This window comes from Falco biarmicus, chromosome 11 (assembly GCF_023638135.1).
Source record: "Falco biarmicus isolate bFalBia1 chromosome 11, bFalBia1.pri, whole genome shotgun sequence".
NCBI lineage: Eukaryota > Metazoa > Chordata > Aves > Falconiformes > Falconidae > Falco > Falco biarmicus.
In genome coordinates this window covers 4,195,746-4,222,366 of record NC_079298.1, presented here as the reverse complement: position 1 = coordinate 4,222,366, position 26,621 = coordinate 4,195,746, and the positions used below count along the sequence as shown (strand labels likewise).

The following is a 26,621-nucleotide window of genomic DNA, read 5'->3' as shown; positions in this document are numbered from 1 at the left end:
TTTCATTATTTCATCTTTGCAATCCAAATGTTGCTGCTGCCATCGAGTCTGAAAACCAGAAAGCAGAAGATATACTAGTATGTGCCTTTCTAGACCAAGGGATTAGAAGCTACCTCTGAATTTCCATCAGTCTCTGCACTGGGGCAACGGCTCCTGGTAGAAGAGTTTTGTACAAAGACCCTTCAAGGCTGTCAACATAAAATACATATGTAGGTATATATACGGGCATAAACACCCACTCTTTTTTTTTTTCCAGCACAGCAGACTGGTAGTCTTACCCTAGTCTACTCGCAGCCTTTCAGTAGCAGTCCTCGTTGTCCACAGCGACACACTGTTTGGCAGAGGAGTGAATTTTAAGAAGATTCATGCCTTATCCACATTAATATAGAAATGTCAGAGGGTGATTAACAATTTGGGGGTTGTGGTGTGTGCCCTTTTCATGCGCAGCATCAATGCTCCTGCAGCTCTGTGAATACCAAGGGCAGGCGATGTGCCTGCACAGGCATACATGCACCGGGGAAGAGGGAGAGAAGCAGCAGCTGATGTTCCGCTGTGCTTGGCTTCAAGATAAAAGGTGTTTTAAACCAGTGTTATTTACCGTCAAAACAGTGGATAGGAGGAGCAAGCACGAGGCAAGAGACTGACAGTCAAGTCAGTTTTTACTTCTGGAAGTGCTGAGAGACAGCAGAGTATTTTAATTATTCAAGGCTGAGCCACAGCAGAAGAGGAAGAATACATGCAAGGAAGGAAGAGAAAAAGCCACTGCAAACCTGCGCTCAGCTTCTGAGACGTTAACATGTTTGAGGAAAGCAATTATTCGCTTCATGCACGTTAATCAAGATTCTCCAGAATTTCCCAACAATAAAAGGTAGGCATAGGTAGGTAGAAATTTCTGTCTTATTCAGTACTGAGAGCTGAAATTACCCATGCCAGGAAACCTCACCTCACAAGAACCATGTCAGAGCACCTCTGCACGACATGCTCTAGATTAACCTTGCCCATACAGATCTTGTAATGGCCTCTGGATAATTTGGAGCCTGGTAAATCACTTCTGGTATCAGCAGCTCAACTGCTGATTGACAGCCTCACCATATCATGAGATTATATTAAAACCCTTGCAGAAATAAGACAGGCCTGTTTAGATGATTACACATTCTAGGGATGACCAACGAGGAGACATGCTCCTGCTAGGGTTCCCAGCTTTGAGCTTTCTCGATGACTCTCCATTCACAGGGCTATGAGATGCTCTGAAGCACATCAGAGCTGTGACCCTCTGACAGCAAGGGACCCCCCCGGTACCTGTCATGCTCTGAGCACCACCAATATATTATTTTTTTCACACTGGCATTTTATTGCCAGACTTTCAGTGCCCAGGATCTTTTCCATGATTCACTTTATAGTGTGATATTCACACAGGATATCTTCACTCACATTACAACAGTCTAAAAATAGAGAAGTTGTTTCAGAAGATGCCTCTGTGCCAGCTGCATACTAATACAGCAGTCTGGGAAGAAGCATATGCAAGCAAACAGAAGAAATGCTAGAATTATTTGCATTACACTTCCATGCTTCACCAGCTCTCTAAAATTACAAAACCTACCAAAGAGACCAAAATTGGATGAATCTGAACAGCAGTCTGCAGTGCTCAGCCATCTGACTGTACACAATTGCTTTCCAACTGCAGAAACCCCAGAAGTCTCACTTACTAGCAGTTTAAGTTCACTAGATATGAAAAGAGAGGAAAATGTGTGGGTTTTAGACTGTAGATTTGTCAAGGCCCTTCTATACTGTTACACTATCTGAAAAATAAAGGCGCCGTTACCCAATGCCCAGCACAGTGCAACCATCACTTTGATGCCCCAGGGACATTGCACTACTGGGTGTCAATTCAGTATTAAGAATTACAGGTTTTCTTTTCCACAAGGTGAAAAGAAAGGCAGGAAGAGCCCAGCTCTGGGTGTTCCTGAAGCCTACAGCAGTCAGGGAGCAAGCAGCACCCAGGTCCCTGCTCCAGCTAAGGACAGATACCACTGAATTATTTCTTGGCATGCAGAAGGTTGTACTGCAAAGCAGCTCAGAGAGAAGGACTGATGTTCCCTGTTAAGAACCCTGCTGCTTGCCAAATGCAGATGGCCCAGACCCATGACAATAGACCAGCCCAAAAAACAAATTAAAAGAGAGAGAAATCCCCTCCAAGCTCACAGCACATCCTCTCTGCCTTCTCCAAGGTATCCTGCCCACGAGACCCCAGCAGCAACTACTAAAGCAGGACTGAATTTTTGAAGTGACCCTGATGCGCAGGGAACAGAGATGACCACCTAACCTACTGAGGAAAGGGGACTTGCACATTTGCTACCAGCAACCCCACCCACAGATGGCCACAGTGCTGCGGAGGGGAAGGAGAGGTGGCTCCAGGAGCCATGTGGACACCCATCCTGTCTGAGAGCAGGGACTGTCCTTCCAAGGGCAGGAGCTATTTTGGAGAACAGTCCTTGATGAGCTAAACAGCCTTCATCCCTCTCCTGAAAGCACCCGGTGTTCCCCAAATCCAGTGATGGGAACCAGACCTAATTGCGCGGTGATGGAGTAACACTTGAGCTTTAGAAGAAATCTTTTGTGCACAAAGGTATTTCTTACAGCTGGAAACCAGAGGATGGCTGCTGCTCCCCTGGGGATGCGGCCGGTGGCACTGCAGATGGACGGATGGATGGATGCACACCGGCACTGCCATGCAGGGGTCTGGCTGCTGCCCTGTGCCAGCGGTTGGGCAAGCACCCGAGGGCTCCCTGCAAACAGGGCGCTTTGCACCGCAGCAGGAGCAAGTCCTGCTTGCAGGAGTCCTGCTTGCAGATGTTGCTGTCTTCGTGAGTGGCACTAAGATTTCCCATCGCAGCTTTTGCAATTGAGGTACAGGCAGTTTTAAGATAACTTCATCTCATTTCTCTGTCCATTGCTTTTGCCTGTTCTGGAAAGGTTTTTTTAATAATTGAATGCACAATGCATCAAAAAAGGACAGGGACAGCTTGGGCACAGAAACTGCCTTTTCCTCTGAGAAACAGCAAGTCTGAGTCTCTCCCGGCTTTCCATGAAGGAGAAACACAAGGGAAGTAGCTCAGCTTCTAAACATCCGCATTTTGAAAAAACTTCTAAACATCAGCATTATGCAAGTCTGGAGCAAGTTCCCAAGACGAGTGTGATGAAGGCTGGCTCCTCCTCTGAAGGGTGCAGGTCCCACAGGGTGTTTCAGGAGGCTTGGTGCAGCTCTCCTGCTCCCTGGGGCACCTGGCCAGGGCTGCCCCTTCCCTCCACCCCTGGAGAACCCTTGCTGGTGGGATGCAGAGGGCTGACACATAGCCATGACTCCGGCTCTCCGGAGATGAGGGGAAGCATCGCCTGCATCAGACGCGTGAGTCACCCTGACAACTCCCTACAGACAGCCCCACCGCCCCGGAGCATCCCTCTCCCAGGAGGGCTGCAACAGCCAGCACCCTGGAAAAGCTGAGCCCGCAGACTGGAGGCAGATGCAAGTTTTTGTTCTGTGCATGGGCCTTGCTTACAGATTGCAGGGCAAGGGGACGACCAAACACCTTTGAGGAGGAAAGCGGGTGACAGTTTGAGGTATGGCTCAGCAGCATCCCCAGCAAAGACTGAGAAAGGGAGCGTGGCTGAGCGCAGGACCCAGCGCATCTTGCATGAACTTCAACATTTTCAGACCACACTGCAGGGTTCCGGGAGCCAGCAGAGCCCAGGGTGTTTCACGGGGAGCCCAGCAGCCAGCTCCTTCAGGCGGGTAAGAGCATTTGCAGCTACCAGGCGGCGCTACTTTCCTAGATGGTCTGGGGCAGCTTCAAGACAAGTCATTATGACTGTGACTAGCAGAGGCTTAAACAGCCGCGAAGCCTTCCAGGAGCCATCCCTGGTTTGGCACCAGCCCCTGCCAGCATTAACTACAGCAGGATGACTGCTGGCTTTGAGGTCCCTCAAAGCTTAAGAGAGAAGAAACTTGAACTGTGTATTTAAAAGAAGAAATGAGGTTATTTCACATTTTCAGTATTGCCTCTTTGGATGACCTGATTCCAATTACTCAATTGATGAAGCTCTTAACACTAATGCAGAGTTAGCAGCAAAATACAGGGACCCATATGCAATTATTTCGGGTTTGTTTGTTGTTGGTTTTTAATCTATTACAACACAATCTAGCAACTAACAACTGTGTTACTCACTAGTTTCTCAGATTTTACACTTAATTTACATCTGCCTTCAGCTTGGCACCAAGTGTAGGAAAAGAGCATTTTAAAATACTTTCTTCAGTCAACAAAAGAAAACCTTCAAGATGTGCCAAGCAAGCTCAGACCACAAGAAGTAGTAGTGTCCCTTGCCTCCAAATGCTTCTTAAAGCAAAATTACCAGCACCTGCTGAACTGATAATGACCAGAATCTGAGTCTTTCCCGGCTGCAGAAGTGGTACAGCTCACCATCAAACCTTGCTTTTATTACCCAGAGGGCAGCCCAAGACAAGCTTTTTTGCTTTTAAATCCCCAAAAAAGTTCCCACCTTTAAGGACTTGGTCACTGAACAGCACAAATAATGACCTGAACGAAAAGGCTCTCTGCCCAGACAGGAGAAATACTGTCAAAAGCTTGTTTAGCATTCTAGCAACCTGCTCACAGGTGCTCAGCCAGTTACTGACTCCAGCTTAGCTGTCTGACTTTAAAAGCCTCTGAACAAAGTGTTATTTCTCCAAATGCAATCATCTCTTGAAGCCTAAGAAGCTGAGGCCCTAATAAAATCACAAAGCTACTCTCTCTGTATTTTAGACATAATTATAGGGATAAGAATAATATGTAAGCTTTATACAATCTCATCTTTAACTTATCTTAATGATGATACATTAAATAGCTAGGGAAGAACAGGTCCACGCTGAGCAGGCAAGGCAGCGAAGGAAACAAAGCTGCCATGAAAGCTCCAGCAGACCCTGGGTGACCGGCTGCAGGCTCCAGCTCCCCTGGCACCAGCACGGAGGTTCGCTACTCCCCAGCCCCAGCCCAGCAGCCAGGTTCCAAGGCAGATTTGCTCCCCGAACTGATTTGCCACACAGTTATGTGAACACTAGAGCCAGACCTCCAGGCAGGCTGCAGCCAGAGGAACAGCTACAGAAGCCCCAGTTCAACCAGTGTGGTTGAATGTTACTTATTCATTGTTAGGTTACAGCTGTTCGAGAGAGGGATTTTTCCCAAACACTTTAAAACATGCAAACACATGTACAGCTCCTCTTTCAGTAAGGGGCAGATCAGTCTTGCCCTGGCTGCTCCCAACATCCTTTTGAAGAGTTTTTGCAGGGTTATTTTTGATTTTGGGTGTTTTGGGTTTTGGTTTGGGGTTTTTTTTAATTTATTTTATCCTCTTGCAGGTACTAAGGGTGAATCCCAGTAAGACAGCTTCTTCCACAGTTCCTGTACTTATACAGTCCTCCAGTTAATTTGGACAGCTGTAGTTTCAAGGCCAGAAGCGACTTTCCATCTGCATGTATCAAATCCCAGGAAAAAAAAAAAAAATGTATCTCACAACAATTGATGGAAGGTAGGGCAGCTATTTCAGTTGAACAACCAACCTCAAACTGAAAAGGCTGAAGTTGCTATTGCGACAAAGGTTCAGTAAATAAACATCAACTCTTCTGCAACTGCTGCCCAATGGAGAGCACGTGTTTAACAACCCAGACACGAGCATTCCTTCTTACAAGCTCCTGATATAAGCTTACAGATCAATAATTTCATTTACTGACTACTTTGGCTTGCACTTTAGAAACTTATCACACAAAAGGGCTTGGCAAAGACAGAGCAGAAGAGCATGGCTTAAAGTCTTCAGCAGTGGGAAACCAGTTTGAGTCTTGAGATAAAGGATTTTGGGGGCAGGGACATTTATAAAAATAAATAAAAAATTAAAACCCCTCACGACACTGATTTTTCACCACCTCAACACAGAGTGAGACACCCAAACTAGAGCAGTGTGAGGTGACGCTGCTGCTCCGGCAGACGCAGTGCCTCCAGAAGGGACATCCCCACTCCTCACTGCTCCAGCAGATCTTCAGCACCGGCCCTGGCGCTACCTTGCATGGCAGCAACCAACTCAACCTGCTCACTGCTCAGAGAGCTCGTCCAGCCAAACCCGAGCATCCGCTGGGGAGGCTGCATGATGCAGCTCATGGCTGGGCACGTGCACACCCAGCACAAGGCATGGGATGGGAACACGTAGAAACAGGAGGAAAGAAGCAGCTGAAAGGGTTGGGCTGTATGTATTAACAACTGTGAACTGTTGCTGTGCACTGAGCATCCTGGAATATTTTGAAAAACTGTATAAAACCCAGGAGTGTATGCTACAAAAGCAAATTGCTGGATTGAAACCAGCGTGATGGGCTACACACTTCCACAGGGAACCTCCTCATCATTGGCTTAGCTACTCACTAGTGTGGCATGAACAGCCCTGCCTGCAGAGATATATGTTGAGATGTCTCATTACCGATTCCCACCTTTAGAACGTGCTCCTGCATCACCTCACTGCATGGAGGCACTGCAGCAGTTAACGTATGGTGCAAGAGAAAAGTGACTTTAAGAGAAACGCATTGGGAAATCTACTAACAAATGACAGAGTGACTTACTCAGGTCATTGTCCATCTTGAACGCGATGTCCAGCTGCATGATGAAAAGCATGAACTGGAACCAGGGGCTCATCTCCTTGCTAGGGAGGGGAATGTGCACGGCAAACACAATGTCGTTGGCTTCAATCTGTTTGCTCACCGCCTCGTCAAAGTCTTTGAGCTTCTCGCAGTGGTTGGGTCCCCAGGGCATCAGCCACTTGGTTTTGTGGTGGTTTTTTCTTACATCAATGCACTTCACTGACATGTAAGGAACAGCTGTAGTGGGGCTGGGAGCTGTAAATGGAAAAGAAGTGCATTTTTAGCATCTTGAGATATCTTATATAGTGGTTTCCGCACCAAAATATGCAGCTATATATTCAACTATTTGAAGGCAATTTAAAACAAATGCATTAAATTATTCTCCTTCACAGATCCTTGATCTTGCAGTTAATTACTTAAGTTTAGTGCATCTACAGACATATTACTGACTTTGTAGTGGGATCAAATTAGGATTAGCTAAAGCAGCTGGAATCTGCTGGTTCAGTCTCAGATACCTTAGTTACACCAGAAATCATAATGAAAGTTACTGGCGTCTTTTTCTGTGCATACACCCTTCTGGTTTGCTCACTCAAGCCAATCCACGCACATGCAAAGCACGTACCTGTATCGCAGACCTAGATGGACGAACTAATCCTAAACCGTGTGGTCCTGCAGAGCAGGGCAGGACTTAGAATGATGTAAACCACGCACAGACACACATTTCCTTGAGCAGGAAGGCTTTTCTCACTGCTTGGTAAGGGAAGACAGCAGCGCCACTTTGCATCTAACCCAGCCCAGCAAACTTGCTGTGGGAGCCGTCTCAGCCTTGCTAAAACTCCCCCTGTGGAAAACACCGGGTACCCTGGCTGCCTCCATGATGCTCCAAAGATCCTTGCTCACCCACTGCTGCTAACGGTAGGAAAACCTTTTGCAGGAAGGTAGTTCTTCCTCTTCCTGTAAGTCAGGTGTGAACTAATGACTATTACAACCAAAGATTTGTCTCTCTTTCCCCTAGTTGGTTTTTGGGGTTTTTTTTGAGATATTGGGAGAAGAGAAGCTGAGCAGAGATCTTGGCTCTGAAATGCTCCCCAAACTCTGCACTGCCCCATCGCCACAGCAAGCCACAAGGCTTGGTGCATGCACATCAGATACTAATTGTGATTACATCAGGTCAGTGTACAACGTCCCAGATCAGACAAAACTACGGAGGAGTATACTGCTTGGGCTTTATGTCAATGAGGAAACAGCCCAACCCTGACATACAAATAGGGATGAAAGCAGAAGAGAAACACGTTGCACCTTCAGCCAGAATTTCAGCATATAACATCTCCAAATCTCAGAGAAAAAAAAAAGCTCTTAAAAACTCAAATACATTTCCAACACAGTTCTGCCATACAGTCTTCTTATGACAGCAGTTCTGCCCTGTTTCCAATATCATTTGGGAAATAAATATTTTAATGCTATTTTAATGCATCACAGAACTGGCAAACCATGGAGACAAGCAGAGCTAGAGCTGCTCCAGTTCCTTGTCTCCCCAGTATGATCCAAGGGGCTTCCACAGGTCAGAACATCCAGTGACCAGAAGGTTGATAATTCTCCTGTCCCTTACAGATCTATTCCCCTTTTGTCATAGAAAGTATTTTTTTGGCAGAATGGCCAGCTCCATATATTTCCCTGCAATTAAGCCAGAACGGTCTTATTTTTTGAAGTATTACCAGAGAGGTACCATTGACATGCTGTAACAAATTCCTTCCAGCTTCACAGCTTTGGGGAAACAGACAGAGCAGGTTAACTCTATTCAAGAGTTTTCTTGGTATTTGTTTTCACTAGAATTTGAAGAAATTAAAGTTATGTATTACCAAGTTGTGAAGTGACATTGATGAAAAACCCCGAACTATCCAGCCCTTTTAAAAATGAAAATAAGGCTTGAACTTGAAAAATTTAAGTTCAAATTAAACCTAATAATGTAAAAATGCTCTAACACAAGTGATAAGCATTGAAAGGTCCCTGTCTATGAATTAAAACAGAATTAGCACATAGAATAACAGATACCCAGGCACACAGAATAACAGATGACTTCATGTCAAAGTCTGCAGAGAAAAGACACCAAGGTGGTCATGTAAAATTGGGGATAAGCTGGCCAGCCCGTGAGCTCCTGCAGAAGGTTATTTTCACGTTGTCACCATCTTCGTCCTGACAAATGGCCCAGGTCCCCATCCCTGGAAATGTTCAAGGCCAGGCTGGATGGGGCTTTGAGCAAGCTGCTCCAGTGGAAGGTGTCTCTGCCCAGGAACCAGGTGGTCTTTAAGGTCCCTTCCAACCCATCCTATGATTCTGTAACTTCCTGGACAGATCACAGCTAACCAGCAAACTCCAGCAGCAAGCAACAACACCCTACCTACAAACTTCCAAGTATTCCAATAAGAAAAAAACCTGAGCAATGCCCACCCAGCCACCCACAGCCTCAGCCCAGGCAGGGCCAGCTCAGGGCTCCCCGGCTCAGCATGCCGACATCTGCACACGCTACACCCAGATGATTCAGACCTGGCTCCCTGGTAATTTGGACGCAGCATCACAACACCAGCTCTATTGCTTTTTGGGATCCAAGCCAGGAACCCTGCATAGCATCTTCCCTAACGTGCCACCTCGTCAGAAAGATGACATCCGCACTCCTTCCTACAGGCAGGGGAGAGATGACTCAACGTGCCAGTCGGGAGGAAGTTATTAAAAAGCAGTTGTTTATAAACTGCATTTTTTTTCCAATTTTTTTGACAGCAGCAAGTTTCTTCTTGCTGAAGAGCAGCAGTGATGCTAGCATAAAGGGTGGGCTGAAAGGAAAGGGATTTGCTTAAGCAGAAATACTCCCAGATTCATACCTGCTCTCGCTATCAATCCACAGCCTAAGCACATCACAGAGATGTAGCACTGCTGCCTCTCAAACCCTCGCTGCATCCAGCAGTCCCCCAGGAACCACAGAAAGCTCATGTGTTACAGCAGCCCCCCCAGAAGAACAAATCATTGATGGGCCAGAAAGAAACAGCAAAACCAGAATAAAAAAAAGCATTCAACAAGCAAACAAAAAACCTAGCTGCAAGTCCAGGATTACAGAACACTTCAATGACATGCCACAAATGCATAAAATGGTGCAACATTCCTTCATCATGCCTGGATGCAGAACCTAGTAACCACGGCTGAAACTGCAGCTGTAAGTGAGTATTAGGAATATTGCTGTGAAATAAGCCAGCTATCCAGGCCAAGCTCTCCAAGCTTTTTAACTTTGACCAATCTCGGTGTGATTTAAGAGTGGGCATTTCTGAATTAAAAGACGTTGTTACTTCTACAGAGAAGACTAATGTTTCTTGCTTTGATGCAACTCATTATAGCCATAAATACATGTTTTCATCACCGACCGATTATGATTTTAAATACTTGGCATGCTCCCTTGAGTATCCCCTCTGCCAAAGTTACAGCTTTGAGGAGCAAGAGACAATCGCTATATATATTCCTTGTTGGGAACTGCACACCAAACAAACGTCGGCACTTGGCTCCCATTACTTATTTGGCTCCAGTCCCATTAAATTCAAGCGAGTGTTGAACCAAGTGGAAAAAAATGCTTTGTGAAACTGCAGCCAAGTCAACTAACAGTATTACAAAGTGCTATGCAAAACAAAGCTAGCATCGAGGGATTTCAGTTAAAACATGGTGCCAAGCAGGCTGCTTTCAGCTATTCTGCCTGTGGGCTGGTAGATGCTTTGGCTTTATATATTAAATGATATATGTCAGCCTGTAAATAATTAAATAGCCATTTATGCATAATACAGCGGATAAGCTTCGGCCTGTGTTCCAGTCTGCTTGCTGTGATGAGAGGCACTGCAGTAATTAATGCAGGTACCATTTGGAGGGGTTAACAAAGTAACTAAAGAGCAGGGCTTTTATCAGGAAAGTTTTGCAGAAGCTGGTTAGGAACGTGGCTCCCCAAGAGGCCGCTCACTTGGGTTGGGGCTGCCTGGGGAGCCCCCGTGAAAGAGCCCCGGGAAGGCATCGGGCAGGGACCCCTCACACCAAGGGCTTCAAGCCCTGCGGTCACAGATGCCAAAAGCCGTAGGCACGAGGCTGCCAGAGCTGCTAGCACTGTCGGTGGATACTTCCAACCCCCCTACTTAAGAGAAAAAACTTCCCACAGACAAGTTTAGAGACAGGATGATTCACAGCAAACGCTTTCAGAGCGACAGGCAGGATCTCCAAGAAGCCAGCGTGCCTGTGCCCAAGGGAAGCACCTCTGTCACCTTCCTTAGCTCCGACGGGACAGACCTTCATTAAATCGTCCTTGAAAACGGTGGCAAGCACAGACATGAAAATAAAACCAACGCAGTCTGAGCAACCTCTCTTTTGCAGTTCACTGCTTTTCATACTAGTTTGGGGAGTGAGTAGTTTAGCCCCTTTGAAGTTTGTTTGCATATATGCTATAAACACAAAATGTCTTAAAGGTAGGAGGCGACCGGCTGGCACAGCCAGCCTGTGTACTGCTGGGGATCGAGGACACGGCCCACCACATCTCCTCCAGCAAAGGCTTCGGAGGTGCCCGGCTCACTGCAAAGGCCTCAAGGCTATCCCAAGTTACAGGAGGTCAAGGCAGATCCTGCTGTCCCTGCCAAGGAAGCATGGCTCCTCGTGAGCAGCCAGCGAGCCCCCGGAGATCAATGTGCCTTCTAGCAGCACAGCCACCGCTTCCCAGGGAGCGAAACCACATCAGACATCCAGGCAAGTTTCAGATGAACTTTCAAAGCCATTTCAGCTACGTCTTATGGATTGAACCAACTTTTTCATATTATGTCCAGGGAGATTTTTCTCTCTTTTCATATTGGCAGCACCATATAGCCTATATAAAAAAAGCCGTATAGCTCAAGCATATGAATTTTCTCAAGGTATGTCCCCAAGAAACAGCAGCAGTTAAAAGCAAGGGAGACTTTGGGGGGGGCAGACATAAGTTGAATTGCTTTCAGTTTTGAATGATCCAAACCCACTCAGTGTTGTGTTGAGCTGGTAGTGGTGTTTCACCCAAGGATGGCAGTGTTATAGAGCAACTCCAGCTAAAGGGATCTGAAAGAGACATCTCAGCATACTTTATAGCTAGTAGCCAGAGAGGTCAAAAATCTTATGACCTGATTCAGCAAAAGATGTCATCATTTAGTTTCTCAGCACTGGTGACCATCCTCATTGCCAAGGTAGAGAGGATTTCTCTCCCTCTTCTCAACCAGATTCAGAATTCTTTCACTTCACATAGACTAAACAGAGTACGAGCCTAGGCAAACAGCCAAAGTGATTGATCACACAGCTGAGACACCCTGCGCCATCCAACGCTGCTTCTGCTCCCCTAAGTTCTCTACAGTAAAACCCCACAGCATCCGCTGAAGGAACTCAGCATCCTACCCCAAATACCCAGCAAACTGGTAACTAGCAGAGTACTTGGAAGGGACCTGGGGGATCCAGGGCTGGCCGTCACTGGCGTCATGCTTTCTTGAATCACTGGGTTAGACCCTGGTTACCACTTTGCTCCTGAGTTTGGCTTCCAGAAATCCTCAGAAGCGGAAGTTTTAATTCCGTTCAAGACAATACTGCGGCCAACTAAATTACACAAACAGGAGTATTCTGGTGGTGGGGGAGCTGGCAAGTTTTAGTTGAGACTTAACCCTCCTGGTCTGGTTACTTCAAAAGAAAAGTAAACACCTGTTCCCCCAATCAATACAAGCATAATTAATTAATTAGAGCATCCCAACCTTTATTTTGTTAGGGTGAAGCCTCCCCATGCCAAGCAGCAATCACATTTACAATCTGTGTATATTTGCATGAGGGCACCTGCCGGGGAGCACATCGTACGGACATAAACACGACTGGTCAACACAGTTCACTCTTCCACTCTGAAAAGTCACAGCTGGTTTTCCATAGAGCTCCCAGATCTTCTGAGTGCTTTGTCCCCTCACCCCCACAGATGCTTCTGCTCTTCTCCACCCAACTCACTGCCTCCCGCTGTTGGGTGCATTTACAGCTGATGCTTCGCTGCCCCTACAGAAAAATTAGGGTCCCAAAGCTTAACTGAGTTGAGGTTAAGTACAAAGACTGACAATAAGTAACACTTGAGGAAGGAGGCCTTTTGGTGGCCACAGATCTTAGTGAGTCTTCAAGCATAGGGAAAAATGACATTTCACCTTCACATTTAAAAAAAACCAAGAGTTAAACCAGTTATGCCTTTAAGAATGGTAGAAGAAAGCAAGCCTAATTTCTCCAAACAGCTATCCATTGTTAATAAATACCTTTTCAACATCTTTGTGCCACAAGCAAAACTTATTCCCACCTATCTCTTGGTTTTACCTCTCCTGCAAAGCACGGTGGTGATGGCACATGGCGATGGGCGAGGGCAAGTGGAACAGAGAAAACTCATTTAGAGAAACTCAGCACCATTTACAGCTCACTGGACTTCCCCTGAAAGATGTCAGCAAATAGCACTGAGCAGCTATAGAACTTTTTATTATTAATTTTTTTTTAAATGCTCAAAGCCCCAGTTCAAGGCTTGACAGCTTTAACTTCTCTCTAGTACCTCAGTAAGTAGCTTTCCTTCAGTTTCAGCTACACTGTCCTTGAAGCAATCTATCTCAGGTAAGCATTCATCTGTTCTTTTCTTTTCTATTAAAAAAAAGCAAAAAAAAAAAGCAAAAAAAAAAGCAGCAAATAAGATCCTACCTGTAAAGAGGCTTAACTCAGGAACTATTCCTCAGAAGAAAGAAACAGTTTTTCTATATTTAGACTTAATTTTTTAAATTAAAGAAACTCTACTCTAAGTGAGCTCAATTTTTCAATATTTTACAATAATACATATGCCTAGATTGCATAAGAGCCACCATCACTCAGTTTATTAGATTCAATAAAATTAAGTAGATCTTTAAAATGCTCCCACAATAAACTCTCGAATAATTCCTTCCTTTTCCCCTCCTCCATACTCCCGCAAACAAGGCATTCAGCCCAGTTACAAGGATAACATCCCCTCTCCTCTCCCACATGAATACTTACCTCTATGATATATATTTTGTACCTTCTCATCTAGAACACCTACAGCATTTCAGATTAACTACTGACCCTTGCTCTCGCACTATAAACAAGCCCTTTAGAAACTCTCAATTGCATTGTGTCTACATTGATTAAAGCTTGAATCCTACTGACCTCATGTGGTGTTAACTTCTCCCATGCACCAGGAGCATTCTGCTTTTCTACTCAATTACCCCCTTCTGTGCAGAGCCACCACTACCCAATGAGCACACACAATGGACTTCTGCTTCATTACACTAACCAACAGCAGGATAGGAATAAACAAGCTAATTTATCATCGGACAGACTGAGCTTTTCCAACTAGAACACTGAGAACCTGAATAACATTACATATACTTATTATTTATAAATATGTATTTATTGCACTGTGAAAGTTTTCTTTCCTGACCTTGACGCTACCGGTTTAATACATTAGTGACAGTGACCACTAATGAAGTCTTTAAGTTACTGGGTTTTTATTACTAGTTACTATTTCATGAGCTACAAGAAAGCCTTTTTCTGAACACTGGCAGCTTTTATGTGCAGAATTGCTGTATATTTAAATCTCCTCACTCATCTCTAAAGAAAGCACAAAACAAAACACCTCCCCCCCCAGAAGCTCACTCCCCTTGGGGAAGGTCCTTCTTTCTCATCATTTGGCTTCGAGCTTTATCAAGGCCATAGTCCTTTAAAGCCTCAGGGCACCATTTCCATCCTTAGTTACAGTGGGAGCTGCCAGACATGCTATTGTAGCTGAACACTTCTATTTCTGTCATCTCGAATAGGATTTTTTCAATACTACAGGTTTCTCTGTCCTTTTTTGGGGTTTTTTTTTGGTGGGGTTGGGTTTGTTTTTTGTTTCGGACCATGACTATGAACTTGCCCAAACCACCAGAGCCTAGTTTGGGAGATTCCTGACCCAAGCTGGTGTTCTGCATCCAGGTCCCCTGCTTTGGATGCGGAGAGCAAGCCAGCAACGGGCTGTGCCCATGCCTGTTCTAGGGACTGCACTGGCTCAGGCTCTTCTGCCTCATGTGGAAGGTGGTGGGAGTCCTGACCCAGTTCAGAGGACGGCTGGATGAAGGCGGTATTTGGTATCACGGAGGGCAGCCTAGGCCTCTGCCGAACTCCAGGTACCCTCTTACCAGACCCGGGTGGGAAGTGAGCTGCCAGGATGTGGAGGTCCCTAACCACACACTACAGCCAGCAGAACAGTCATGCTGAGGTTTTGAGCAATTTCTATGCTTGCTTATCTCCCTATAACCATGCAGTAGCTCGAGATACGTGTGCATATTCATGTTGGAGGGCTAGCTGGTGTTGTTTGGGGTTTTTTTGCTCAAGATTTGTTCCTCAATGCTACTTTCGCAGCTTTGGGCCATACCAGCAGAAAAGTTTTCCATGTAGCACACAGCCTCTTTAGAGCAGCACAAATTAGAGATTTTCTTCAGTAAGTTCTCAAAGAGCCACAGAAGCAGCTGTGCCAGCAGCCTTTAAAACTGAAAGTGTAGTCGGGATCCCCACTGTGGGAACAGAGTCCAAGCACCCTGCAAGGCTGCTGCCACCGACTACCAACCAAAGGGCTTCTGGGGAACAGTCTTGCTCTCGGAGATAAGGGATTATTCCCTCAGCCCCAGGCAAGTCACAACACAAGAAAATCTTTATGAGGCAGTAGAGTACAAATATATTTGCTGGGAGAACTAAATGAGTGACCTCCACGATTCATATACATATGCAACAGCAACCACAAATGCAGATGAAGAGAGCACTAGCAGTATGAGTTCCATAAAGGCAGAAATATATATTCAGAAATATTTTATTTAAAAGAAGGAGAGAGAGAAAAAAAAAGCAGAACTGATCTACTAATTGCCACAGGCAGTTTGATCTTCTTCCAAGTCGTCCTTTGTCAATTCTCGACTCAGATGAAATGCATTTCCTGCTACGCCCAGCCAAGATATTAAATCCCTGCAAACAGAGGTCTAAAATAGTAGTATGACCTGACGTTATCCAGCAGCTTTTCTCCTGAGCGACAGCCTGAAACTCCCCAAGTGGCACACTACAGATAACAAGATACCTTGAACCCGCCAATGCTCAAGATATGTAAAGAATTTCATCTGCATTTGAATAGGAGGGAGCAGATCCCCAGGCTGGGGCCAGCAGCAGGCAGTCCTGGGGCAGACTGACACCTTGCCACCCTTCAAAGGCTTTCCGAGGCTATCAGAGAGTTATAACTTGGCCTCAAAGACCATAAACGTTATTTGCTAACAAAAAGACTTCCTGCATAAGGGTTATCCCTTGCAAAGCGCAGAGAGGCAGCACGACCACTGCTTGGTAAGCGTTCAGGTCATGTTTTAAAACCAAACCTGCTTAGTTAGAATCAACACAAAAGAAAAAAAGAGAGGGAGCAAGAGGACCATCCTCTTCACATAAACTACAAGGCAGAGAGCTTCCCTGATGCATCTCCCCCCAGTCTAATAGTCTGGAAGTGATGCAACTGAGAGAAGAGAAAAAAAAAAAAAAACCCAGCACCTTGGAGGATTTACAGCTGTGCCACCCGCTCCTCAGGCCCCCAGTGCGGATGTTGCTGCCTGGGAACTCTCAATTTCTGGCACATTTGCCCATTCAGCTACAGTTACAGCTCTTAAAAAGAAGAATTGAGCAGACCTAAACTAAATAGACATGACCTTTCATGTCTGCTTTTTCATCGGCTCCCAGTGCTTCTGCCAAGGCTGCAGCACTAAAGGAATGTGTCTATACAGAGAAGTCTATTGGCATTCATGTCCACGGTACAGCACCGACCTATTCAGCACAGCTTGCCCATCTTCTGGAGAGGCCAGTGATGAAAGAAAGTCAGGCACATAAAAATGGTCTTTGTCCTGGAGCCCACACTCTTCCCTAAGCAGGCTATATCCACATACCTTAGAAATCAGAGTATTCTGCCGTCAAAAGATCAGTTCAGCCCTAAGAAGGTAATGAAATCCCAGGAAAGAAAATTAAATCCTGGAAACTCACTGTTCAGGAGCCAAATCAGACATTTAGATAATGAACTGGAATTGTTGATAGCTACTCAGCCATTTATACACATGACTCATTATCTCTCTGGGCGAGACACGCAAGTAAGAGTTTTATTTGCTCCGGTCAAAACAATTCTGTTTTTTCAACCTTAAGCTGAGGCAAGGGAGCAGTGAACCTGCACCTTCTTAAATGCATCCCCCTCGCCTCAGAAGACTCATGTGCTAAATAAATACCTCCACTTTTCCAATCAGTTAAATTTGTAAAGTGTACTTTTGGGCACCAGACTTTCAGTCCTTAACTGTATGTATGCCTGCTCCTGGACTTTCTCTTCATCACAGAGAGGTTCTCCTGCATTGGCAGCTCATCTGAACTGAAACCAAGATTATCTATCTATCTGTGACTTGGGATGAGGCATCCTTGGAGTCCTGGAAGTAACTTGCATAAAATAAGTTATTGAGCAGTTGCCTTTTCAATAACTTAAAGGAACAAACCAACCAAACAAAAAAAATACCAGTTTTGAAGCAGGAATATTGCTGCACAGACATCTGTTGCTCCGTTTCCTCCCGCACCTTCCATTTCAGCCTGCCTATCTGCCCAGCTTTGCTCTTTCCTACATCCTCCTGTGGTACTGGAAAACCAGGGGAAAGATACACATTGCTTTGCTCGACTAAAGCAATGGGGAAAGACAGAAAGCTGCAGGGGAGGTGGGGTAATTTCTTGACCCTGGGTTGCTAGAACAAACCACACTGTTCAGTGCAGGACAAGCTGCCTTAACAGCAAGCCAGCAAGCGTGCCAGAGGCTGCAGGTTTGTACGGCTGCCCCGCTGCTTTTGTGGCGATGAGGCAGTGGCACAAAGCCCACCGAGATGCACGAAATCCTGCCTGGGTGCCAGCAGCACCTGAGAGGCTCAGCATTCTCCAGGACTCTGCGGGAGCTGCAGAGCTACGGAGCATTATGAAAAGTGCCCCACGCTTTGGGACTTGATTAACCCAAAATTTCCTGCTATCCCCATTAACTCCAGACGGATTTGAGCAGTAAAGTCTGTTTTCTTTCTTCCCTTTTTCTTCTTCTTTGTAAAATGGTGTATATATATAAAAGAATTCCAGGATGCAAAGGAAATTAGAAAGAGGGACACCGACAACAGCTTCCCACAAGGTATACAGAGGAAGAAAATTTGTAATCAAAAGCTTTGGTTTACAGCAAACCAAGAGGCATTCAGCCCACACTAGAGTCAAGTCAGATTTCCATACAGACAACACTTCTACCACCCAGCCAGCAGTCAGGGGAGGACACAAGGTGTCCTAGCTCAGCTTTGGCCCTGGAGCAGCAGTCGTGGCGTGACCTCCATTGAAACACCCTGATCCAAACTCCCAGTAACAAGCATGGCCAGACAGATGCTGCAGCTAGTCCAGATGTGGGAAGGTTTGTCGTCATGCCGAGTCCAAGACCGTCACCAGCTAACCTGGCTTCTTATACTTGGTTAGCACAACTCAATGCCTGTTTAAGCCTGGCAGTACTCCTGGAGCCAGCCAGGATGCCAGGTATCTGGCTAAACCCCCACCATAGATTGAAAAGGCAGAGCATACATATGCATAGCATGCAAGGGCTCCTGGGACTGCCAGCATGACTGTAAATTAGCGTTAGCCTAATTTCTCACAAAGATTAATGCTGCCTTGAATGATAACAGAAAGCATTCTTGTTTGATTCCATTCTCCTGTAATACATGTACGCTAGCATTTATAGCGAGATAGTGAACACAAGGCTGTATTACAACTAATTTTATGAATAATTTTTTATCAAGTACTGACACATCCTTACTGAACACATAACACGCGCAATCCAGAAGCATAACCTTTAAACAAGATGCTTACCACAGAACAGAGCAGACACCCAAAATTCTGCAGCGTTTCAAAACAGGACAGTTTGAAGCTGCGACAGTCCCAGTTGTCTGGAGCCAACAGTTCATTACCACAGCATGACAACAAAGAAATGGCTCGATAAAATTTTCTTTTGAGGCATTTTCTGACCCCCCCATCTTTGCAAAGCCTCCTTAGACCGTCACAGGAGCTTCACCTCGGTAAGGGAATGACTCCCATACATGTACATCTCATGCTTTGCCAACAGAGTTCTAAGCAAAACCCATGTGACAGCTAATAAGACTCCTGCTTCTAGATAAAAAGAGCTGTCAGAAATGTGCAAGCAGTATTAAAACTCAGACATTTCACAGTTACCTGCTTAAAAACCAGCTAGAGAACCACCACTGGCAGAAACCCCCAGTTTCAGAAAAATGAAGCTTTGTTGTCATTGTCGTATCAGGTACCAATGCATGCATTTTTGTATTTTGGACTTGCACAAGTAATCTGTTAAAATAGAGCACTTAGTCATTGTTTTGAATTATGACCTAACTGACTGCTAAAGGAAAGGCTGGTTTAGCTTTGTAGCTGTGTTCCAGTTGTGTACATATTTTGGTTTGTCTAGACCTGAATAAACTAAAATAACTAGATCCTTGGTGCGCTGGATCAAACCAGACCAAGAACGCTATTTCAGTGACACCTCAGCTCCCATCCCACCTTGTGTCACACCTCTCTGAAAAGCAGCTGGGCCATGTCATTGCTGCCAGAGCTATCAGCAGTGTGAGCACTCATACCACCGCTTCACTCCCTACCAGCTGCCTCCAGCCACACCACAGAACATCGGCCACCGACCCATTACTCACCAGATGCCTCTTAGAAAATGCCTCGTGCTAGGAACTAATTGAAGGGGCCAGGACCCCACAGCTGCAAGCCTAAGGGTCCACCACATGCCACTGGCTCAGAGCTTCCAGGGACACAGGGACCCCAAGGGCGAGGGGAGATCCAAGGCAGCTTCCCAGGAAGTTTCATGTAGACCCCTGAGGTGCGATGCCCTGCCCGTGTGTTGCAGTGCCAGATGTGGACCACACTAGTTTACATGTAAGAACTTAAAAAGAGTTGTTTCACAGGCACATATACGCTTAAGTTTCCAGCTCCCAGGAGGAGCCCCTCAGCACTGCTGCCCCACAGCCATTACACTGAAGGGTGTGGAGGTGTGTGTATGAGCCTCTTCACTCAGAAGTGGTAAATACTGTGGATGAAAAACCAGTTTGGGTGATTGATTAGGGCAGTTTAATCTGCTAGAAGATCAGAAGTGGGGTTTTCCAGCTATTAAAGTTTGTTTGCCCACAATAACCCTTTAGGACTCGCCCGCAGATAGATGCACTTACTCCAGCTGTATGAAGTTACTCAGAGTTTGTGCAAGGCATTGAGATCCAGCCCCAAATCACCGACCTGCCTAGGCAGCTTTCCAGCCCTAACATCAGCTTGGGCCCCCCACCCAGGATGGGGATCCATCATGGATGCAGAAGCAGCCAGTGAGGGAAGGAACAGGGAAGATGGAAGACTGAACTAATAGCATCCAAGTTCTTTCATCTCGCAATCCCTACAAACTTGAACAGAAATACTTCTGTTCATTCCCTGTAAACAGAAACATATCTATTTATCACACATGCCCCCAGATGACAACAGAAACCTGGCTTTCTGATACCAACACCCTCCTTTCGTACAAGCAACTTACTTTTTTTTTAAACTTGGAAGCAACAAGCTACTAGAAAAAACACCGAAGTTGAACACCGAGCCTGGCTTCTCCACACAACACAGGCCAAGACGTTTTATCTAATGAATCAGCATCGCGTTCAGTAACCCGCTCCTGAACCAGCTCTTAAGAGAAAAAAGGAAAGGGGGAGGGAAACCCAGCCAATCCTGACAACCTCCAGTGTTGGTTCAGGCCCACAAGACGAGAAAAACTGGGTTTTATCCACTATGTGCCAGCGACAACTTTGTGATTAAGCAAAGACGAGGAAGCTAGAGAACAAGGGGAACTTTAGTTTTTCAAAATTTTATGTAGTAGTATGTCTATAGCTCTTAGAAACTGAAAATTAGAGAGGGCACAAATACAAAGCACTGGCGTGCACCAGAAAACACAGAATCTGCTTTGAAGAATGGCCACAGATATTTTTTCAATATAAAGACCACCGCTTGGACAGTCCAACCTTAGTCTCCCAAATAAGTGCAATAATTTTCCCAACGCCCTTTCAGAGCAATGGGACTTCAGCTATCCACAGCCCGTATGGAAAATGCCAGCAGCCCCCGAGAAGAGCCTGCACCAGAGGAGGGGGGGGACGGTCCCTTGGGTGAGCCAGCCCTGGCCCCGAGGGAGAAGGGAGTTGCGGGGAGGGTTTGGGGGGGCAGGATTCCTCCGCAGGAGGGTATCACCCACCCCCCTCCCCCCCGCAAATCGCCAAAGTAGCCACATATACACGAAGCTCATTCCAAGGAGCTGGCGCATAACTCAGCTGCTTTCTAGTAAAAAAACAAATAAATAAATAAATAAAAATTCCCGGGACTGCCCCAAAACCATGCTCTCCTCCATCTTTCTCCTTCCAACTCCAGGAAAAAAAATAAAAATAATAAAAAAAAACCCAAAAACCCTCGGAGGTAGAGCGATGGCAACTCCCGACTGCAAGTTTGTTGCCAAAGTTTCCACCCGTGCCAGCGCTTCCCCAAGGATTTTGTAACGCTCCCTGCGAGCTCCTCAAGAAACAAACACAATCTGGGCTTAAAAAAGAAGTTTTATGCGAGGAGGTTCGCGTGCGAAAAGCCGGGCTGCCCCGGCGGCGCGGGGAAGCGGCTGGGGGCAGGCGGGACGCGGGGGGCGCTGCCCGCCCCCGGGGCTGGGCGGGGGGCAGCAGCACGGGGAGGGGAGGGGTGCGGGTTCAACCCCCCTCCCGGGCAGCCACAAGCCCCGGCCGAGCCCGTGCGGTTTCCAGCGGGGATCGGGGGGCGCAGGGGGGGTCCCCGGGAGAAACGACCCCGGACAAAAGCGCGAGTGCGGCGGCGCGGGGAGCGGCTGCTGGCGGGGGGGCGGCGGGCACCGCACCCCGGGACAGCAGGACCAGCCCTGGCCTCGCCCGGGGCAGCGCCCATTAATTTCCCTTTTTTCTTTCTTTTTTTTTTTTTATTTTTACTTTTTTTTTTTTTGTTGTTATCATTCTGGCAAGCGGCGAGGTTTCCTCCTGCGGTCGGTTCGGAGGCCGAGAAACGGGGAGGGGCAGAGGTAAGAAAAAGAGTGGAGGAGAAAAAAAAAAATTAAAAAAATAAATATATTTTTGAAAAAGAACCCAACTTTGCAATGCAAGGCTTCCCTGCGCGACCAGTCGCCATACTGAAGATTTTTTCCCCCCCTTCCTCTTTCTTTAAGTACGGACTGAATCCAGGCCAGAAAAACTTTTTCTCTGCCCCTTCTTTTCTTGCAGGCACTAGAGTGAAATGTGCACAAAGAGGCCCAGGGAGCCGTGTTTTCTTAACTACAATAGCAGGGCTAATTAGATCATAGGAGCGAGTCAGCGATACTGTAACAAGTAGCTAAACAACGCGAGCGAGGCGAGGAGGAAGAGAAAGTTTGCACCTTCGGCACTCACCGATCAGCCCTCCCACCAGAAAGGCGATGACTTGGAAAACCAGCAAGATCCCCCCGACGATGCAGAGCTTTTTGGTGCTCATGTTCTCGATGATGGCCCCAGCCATGTTCGCCCGGCGCTGGGCGCCCCCCGCCGCTCCCCGGGCGGGGGGCCGGGCGGGCGGGCAGGCTCCGCACTGATTGCCGGGCCCGCCGGGAGCCGGCCGCCGCTCCGCCGCCCGCCGTGATTGTGGCCGCTGCCCGGCTGCATGTGGCTGCTTTAAAGGAGCTGGGAGCGGGTCACATGACGCCGCCTCCGCCGCCCCTCCCCGGTCCTGCAGCCCCGCCGCCGGGCCCGCTCCGGCCCCCCGGGCCGCTCCCCGGGCGGGCTGCGGGCGGGGCGGCCGCGGCCGGCGCTGCAGGTGAACGCCCGGGCTGCCGGGCACCTACGGGCGGTGCAGGCGGCGGCAGCCTCACGGGGGGGCAGCAGGACGCGAGGCGCCGGCCCCCGCCCCCCCCCCCCGGCCCCCCGGCCCCCCGCCGGCACCCGGCTTTCCGTTCCGGCTGAAACGCGCCGTTGCCTCTCCCGGCTTGCCGGCGGCCCCGTGGCGCCCAGGCAATGCTTTGTCCTTCCCCGAGCGCTCCCTCGATGCGTCTCTAGCCCGCGCCAAGCAGTTTCTCCGAGTTTTGCCACCCTCCCTTCGACCCCATCTCCCAGGCGAGGGCTGGCAGCGGGGATGCTGCGGTCCAGCCGGGAAGATGCTTGCCGCCCGCTCTGAGGCGCTCTGCTTTACGCGCTGACCCAGGATGACTCCACTACCCCCTGCCATCGTCTCTGGTTTTCAGCGGCAGTGCCTTCCAGCAGTTCATGGGATACCACAAGGATCCGTGCTACGCCGCCCTCCTCGCCGTGCAACTTCACTGCACAGAGTGCCATCGCGCGCAACCAGACCGGGTGTTGCCAGTAACCTCCCTGAGGACAAACAAGCCGTGAAAGGGAAGAACTGGTGACAAAAACATAGATGAGAACTACCAAAATGAAAATCGGGTTGAATACTCAAGAGGCACAAACCAATAATAAGCTGAAGCAAAGAGTCAGCGATGAGAAAAAAAAGTTCAGAAGAAACAAATGCAAAAAAACCCAACAAAAAATGGCAGGAAGATTGCAGAAGTGGTGGCAATGCAAGGTGGTAGCCCTGTAGCCAAACCTGCTGGGCTTCCAGGAATGCGTTCGGTCAGTTTGGGATACAGAGAGCGTCTGCACGCTGATTTGCCTTGCCTAGCCTAATGGGAGCGTGGCGCATTACAACGGCATGGGTAAGCAGCACAGAGAGTGAATCTGGAAACTCAAGGAAGAGCAGAGAAGCAGAAGGCGCGGGGTTTCACTCGTAAGGAATGACTGTGCCAGACCTTGGCCATACAACCTGTAGTCAACGCCAGGAGGGGAGCGCAAGAACTGTATGTACCTGGTGTTTTGTTGATAGATTTTTAGGAAGAGGTGCCCTTCAGAAAGATGGAGGGTATGTGTCCCTGCCCAAGATCAGGCCTCAAGCACTCACTTGCTTTGCACCCTTTCCCTGACCAGAGAAGGGACCACAGCTGGCAGCTGGTGTCCCCCTCAGGACGTGGGCTGATTGCCCTCCTGAGCCTCGAGCCCAGTCCTCCAGGCTCCATGCCTCCAGGAGCACTCAATGTGCTGGGCTCCCAGTGTGTCAGAGACACGCGAAGGCGTAACGCCAGAGGCCGGCCGGTGATCCCACGGGGTATTTTGGATGATGTCATAAGATGCCATGCTACGATCAAGATCCTGGCTACAACAGAACCCATCTGAAAAGCATTGCAGCGGTGATCCCCAAATGCTTATCCTGGGTTTCTAGCACTAAGTCTTTGGCATCCAAAGTTGGGCTTGAAAAACAAAATCAAATTAAGCTCATGTGCTGTTGTGGTGTTTTACTTCTGCGATCTTTTCTCAATTTGCAGAGCTAAATAATTCTTCTCTTCCGCCAATATAAGTTGGAATTATAGGTGTTAGGGATAATTTTAAACATTTTGTGACTGCAGGACAGATTAATTTTCCAGCGTATTGCAAGTTTAACTTTTTTTTTAGTTTAATCTTTACTTTTACATTACAGTTATGACTTCAATGTTAAAAATAGCTCTTAATGGACAAGTCCTTTGTACCCATTATGATCCCACTAGGATCATTCACACAGACGTGCTTCCAAAATCAAAGCCTGTTAGTGGCTTTTGGCAGAGACAATTAAAGACTTAAAATACCAAATACTTTATATTGAAATGATAATAACAAAACCAACGCATAGAGCAATTGCTATTGAATTGCTATTAAAAAGGCTTATTTTGAAATATCTAATACTAATCTAACATTTGATTCTGAGTGACAACTTTTGCTATTTTCTCCGTTGGAAATGGCACAGGCTTTTGAATTCCATCAGTTCCCTTACGGTCTGTAATCACCGCTGACTGGGAGAGAGCCTTACAAGTCCAGGCCACCCTTCAAGGTCCCACAGGTATCCAAATGCAGGGACCTGTATGACCAAACATCTTTGGAGCCACGAGTGCCACTAAATCCAATCTGCCTTAATGACTCTACAAAAGTTGCATGCTACAGTCGTCTGTTAAATGTCCTATTTGTTCCAAGCAATGTATTTCTGGGACAGAAATGTAAGAGGTAGAGCAAAGATCTTGCCATCATAAAAACTCTTAAGTGAAAAAAGTAAAATAACAAAAACATAGGAAACAATAAATTTATAAGACACTTGCCATCTCTGCCACATTCCTACATCTTTAATACTGCAAAGTTTAGAGATATTAATCACATGTGACTTTTGACACACGTCCAAAGGGCGTATAGAGCAAATACCATAGTGAGTTGGGACCTCGCTTTTGCCAGAAAATGACCACACACAAAATCATCCAAGAAAGAAACTGCCCCAAAGCATATTAGAAAGTACATCTCCAGCCATTGCTTTTCCTTTTCAGCTGTTTACAAATCACAATTTCTACCTCTGTAAGATCTCCGGAATCAATCATCTGGGAACTCATCTACTTGCTGGTTACTACATTATTTTTTCCTGACTGCTTTAGGCTGTTTTGAAAGCCTCAGCTATTAAAATAGCTATCCTACAGTCAGCCCCAGGCAGGAGGAGGAGTCTTTCCACAGAGAACTCTTTGCAGGGTTGGGCCCAAAGCCCAGATTTTCGAAGAGGTTTAGCTGCCTAAAGATGTAGGTAAGGGCTCAGCGGAATTTCCACAAACTCCTAATTTTTGGTGCTATGTGTCTGTGCTACAAGTTACTGCAAAAGTTTTGAGGAAACATTCTTTAGATGCTCAGTTTGCACAGAGATCAAACTCTCTGGAAGTTTCAGTATTTTTTCTCCTCTGTTGTCTTATGTTAATTGGATGGTTAATAGAAATAATTTGGAAAAAAAAGGCTAGAATTCAGAGGTATTTTCCAAACACAACTGTAAGAAAAGGACATATGCTTCAAATACACCATAAAGGCTCGACAGAGGAATATCTAGGATCTAGATTAGAAAATCAAATAAATCAAATGACATGCTCATAGTAATAATTTCTAGCTTTGGAAAACAAAAAACCAACCCCAACAAAAACCACCAAAAAACCCAACCCAAACCACCCCAAAATCAAAACCCCCACCACAGTAATCTGGACTTAATTCACTGCATAGCAGTCCACTATTGAGCTGCTTCATTTTTGCTTTACAAAGGCAAGGTTTTTTTAATATTAGTAGTATTGCTATTTATACCAGCACAACAGTGGACTCTGATCCCACACGTAAAATACAAAGCATAGTAGTGGACAAAAAGATGATTAAATTATGGTCATCTACCCCTAGATATAAATTTTTGAATGCTTGTTCGTACTTGCCTACTTTATTTACAACACAGCATGCAACATAACACCACCAGACCTGTGGGGATTAAGCTTTGGCTCTGGTCTCCAGTTTGTAGGCTGTATTTTTCAGCGTGGGTGTTGGTGTTGCTCGATGATATGACTGCAGTTTCTCGTTTTGTTCTGAACACACCTAATACATTACAAAGTTACCCCTAGTAATGAATAATGTGTAGTTTGCTGCTACAGGGGAAAGACGATTAAAAGCCTTCAAAAGCACCGCTTACTTCTCAGTACTCCTAACTGCTTTTATAGGTAACTTTATAGTTCTGTTCTCTTACAAATACTGATAACATGGAAAATTTTCTCATAGAACAGGAAAAGGGCGTTTTATGTTATTTCTAGTGCACAGATGGTGGGGAACATTTTATGTTTGTAAGAAAAGCCTTTTCTATGGTTTGTAAAGATACTCAAATGTAAAACTTAGCGCAGCACGCATCAAAAAAAAAA

General features: G+C 46.5%; 1 protein-coding gene across 2 annotated transcripts in view; it reads right to left on the bottom strand.

Annotated features, from left to right (window-relative positions):
• The window catches only part of WLS (Wnt ligand secretion mediator), a 37,170-nt gene extending 14,467 nt beyond the window's left edge, over positions 1-22,703 (bottom strand). The window contains exons 1-2 of one of the 2 annotated variants that reach the window (XM_056356099.1): positions 22,261-22,703; positions 6,656-6,928 (exon numbers count right to left, since the gene is read on the bottom strand). In XM_056356099.1, coding sequence (XP_056212074.1) covers positions 6,656-6,928; positions 22,261-22,366 — 379 coding nt within the window. In that variant the 5' untranslated portion in view covers positions 22,367-22,703. The remainder of the gene's footprint in view (positions 1-6,655; positions 6,929-22,260) is intronic. The other variant, XM_056356100.1, reaches the window with a different exon arrangement.
• Between the last annotated feature and the right edge of the window lie 3,918 nt (positions 22,704-26,621).